Raw genomic sequence first — 3,043 nt, 5'->3', positions numbered from 1 at the left:
CCCCTGGAAAGTTTCCCCCCCCCCCCCTCGTGGGGGTTGGAACTAGATCCAGGCCGGTTCCAGTTGTGTGTAAACAGGCTCGGGGGCTGACCGCAGCAGGAGCCAGCTGGGAAGCGTAGGGTCTGGCCGGGCCAGCTCTGGGCCAGCCGGTGCACGTGGATGAAAGTGCATTGACGCCCTGGGCAAACAGAGCTGGAGGTCCCCTGCCCCCACGGGAGGGTCCCCTTCCCTTCCTGGTGCTGTAGGGGGCCCCAGGGCCCCAACAACCCTGAGGTCACTGCTGAAGTGTGGTGGTTGCTCAGTTTTCCCTCCCCTAAGGCCACCACTGGGGGCTGGGTGGACCCCACTGGGCTGGGGGGGGCATGCCTGCCTCTTTTCCCTGCTCCCCACCTCTCTTGCCTGCCACAGCCCAACACGTGCATGCGTCCGCACATGCTCCACTCACTCATTCTCTGCACGTGGACACACAGGCAGGGAGTTGCAGGTAAGTCTAATAGGGGCTGAGTCCCATGCGGCCACACAAACGCTTAGGGCTTAACGCTTAGGCCACACAAACGCTTGGGGGCCGGGAGCACCACGCCACACCCCTGTTGGCTGTAGCAGTGCTTCCAGGGGTGGTTGCAGAGGGCTAAGGTGAATTTGGGGGGGCTCTAGCCCCCCCAAGGCTTCCCCCCCAGGCACAGTGCTGTGCGGCACTCCCGCCCCCCAGCCCCATTGTTGGAGGGGCCCCACTCCTGGCTCCCAGATAACCAAGTGCAAAAGCCAAGGTTTTAAACTTGGCACCATTTTTGTCTCCCTGCTGGGAGAGAAAAATAGCATCAAGTTTAAAGCCATGGCTTTTGCTTCCCTGATGATAAGGGTCCTGGGCACCCTGATTGGTAGTGGCCCCTGGGCCTGCAACCGGCAGTTTATCCGCCCATGCCAGCAGGGGCCCAGGGCAAGGTGGCAGGAGCAGGGGCTCCATGGAGCTGGGCAGCGGCCTGGCTCCCTGCTCTCCCTGCCAGTGGCCCAGCCACATGCAGTCCTGGGGTTCATCAAACCATGCACCACCAAGGCTCTCTGCCTCTGCCGCAGGTCATGAGTGCCCCCCCAGGCCTCACCGCCTGCTCCTGCTGCTGGTGGCAGGGGCTGCATGCAATGGTGGGGTTGTGTCTGTAGGATGGGTCCAACATGCACACCCCATCAGCCACATGTACCCACACCATGCAATGGTGGGGTTGTGTCTGTAGGATGGGTCCAACATGCACACCCCATCGGCCACATCTACCCGCACCCCCTCACTACCACACACACACACACACACACACACACACACCCACACACCCCCCCACACCCACACACACACACACACACACACACACACACACCCCCAGCCACCCTCCTCCTCCACATACCACAATGCCCCCAGCTACCCTCTGCCACATCTACCCACACTTGACATAGCCACACAGACCCACATGTTTCTGCCCCCCACAAACTCCATACCCCCCTTTAAACTATGATGCAATCACCTCTACGTACACTGCACACAGATCAGGAAAAAAACATGTTTTGAAATCAATGATTCATGACCAACAGATTGAGGGAGGTGATGCTCCCCCTCTATGCAGCATTGCTCAGGCCTTAGCTGGAGTACTGTGTCCAGTTTTGGGCGCCACACTTCAAGAGGGACACGGAGAATCTGGAGAGGATCCAGAGGAGACTGCTTGCATGATTAGTGGCCTCAGTGAAAGACCCTACAAGGGGAGGTTGAGAGATCTGGATCTCTTCAACCTTCACAACAGACGGCCATGGGGAGACCTTGTAGCCACCTATAAGTTTATCAAGGGAGGACAACAGGAAATTGGTGATGCACTATACCAGAGCGCCCCAGGGAGTAAGTAGGAATAATGGGTGCAAACTAGTGGAGAGTAGATTTAGGTTAGGTATTAGGAACAAATTTTTCACAGTAAGAGTGGCCAGAATCTGGAACGGGCTGCCAAGAGAGGTAGTACTATCACCTAACTTGGAGGTCTTCAAGAGGAGGCTTGACAGTCACCTGGCTGGGGTCGTCTGACCTCAGTCCTCTTTCCTGCCAGGTCGGACACGGCGATCCATTGTGATCCCTTCTCACTCTACAATCTATGAATCAAATGAGTGTATGTTGTTTGGGTTTTTGTTTTTTGGGTTTTTTTAAGACTAAGTTGTTGGTTTTTTTCCTGGTTCCAAGATGGCAACCAGGGGGTAGGGCACCTGTCAAGGTGTGGGGCTACCCCTGCCGCCCTCAGCAGCTCACCAAAACTAGTTGAGCATCCCTCCAGCCGAGATAATTGGCCAACCCTGGTTTAAGGGCAATGGGGAGGAGCTGACTGGGGATGGTCACAGGCTGGTGCTTCCCCAGTGAGGAGTCTGGGGGTCTTCACACCAACACTCAGCCCTCTAAAATTCTCCTGCCCCCCCCCAGATCCTGCTGGGCATCTTCTTCAATGTGCACTCGGCCGTGCTGATCGAGGACGTGCCCTTCACTGAGGAAGACTTTGATGAGTAAGAGTTGGGGGGGGAAACCAGTTTGGGCCTGATCCTGGTGCTGGCCTGGATGGTCTTGGTGGGGGTGGGCTCGTCTCACCTCCAAGGGCCCTGATCCTTGGAGGATCCCCAGCTGAGGAGGGGACAGGTTTCTTCTCCAGGGCCATGATCCTGGGCTACAGGGGTGGGGAGTCCTGTGTGTCTGTGGCTGTCTCCTGGACACCTGGGGGGGGGCCGGTGTGTGAGAGACAGGGCTGACCCCCACCCTCTCTATCCCCTCCCCCACAGCGTGCATGGGCCGGAGAAGATCTACCGCCTGTACGAGCAGGTCAGCTACAACTGCTTCATCGCGGCCGGGCTCTACGTGCTGCTGGGCGGCTTCTCCTTCTGCCAGGTCCGGCTCAACAAGCGCAAGGAGTACATGGTGCGCTAGGAGCCCCCAGCGCGGCCCCCTCCTCCACTGGGACCAGCTGCCACCTCCTTATTTATGACCCCCCTGGACCATGGTCCTTTGCTCCCATCCCCCTGCCCCCCCCCC

General features: G+C 58.3%; 1 protein-coding gene across 1 annotated transcript in view; it reads left to right on the top strand.

Annotated features, from left to right (window-relative positions):
• Positions 1 to 3,043, top strand: part of RNASEK (ribonuclease K) — a 3,501-nt gene that overhangs the window by 181 nt on the left and 277 nt on the right. The window contains exons 2-3 of the mRNA XM_006029566.3: positions 2,444 to 2,523; positions 2,794 to 3,043. Of these exons, the coding sequence (XP_006029628.1) occupies positions 2,444 to 2,523; positions 2,794 to 2,938 (225 nt within the window). The 3' untranslated portion in view covers positions 2,939 to 3,043. The remainder of the gene's footprint in view (positions 1 to 2,443; positions 2,524 to 2,793) is intronic.

The sequence above is a fragment of the Alligator sinensis genome, unplaced genomic scaffold, assembly GCF_000455745.1.
Source record: "Alligator sinensis unplaced genomic scaffold, ASM45574v1 scaffold553_1, whole genome shotgun sequence".
NCBI lineage: Eukaryota > Metazoa > Chordata > Crocodylia > Alligatoridae > Alligator > Alligator sinensis.
Note: the sequence above shows the minus strand (reverse complement) of the source record. Positions and strands in the feature narration are given on the sequence as shown.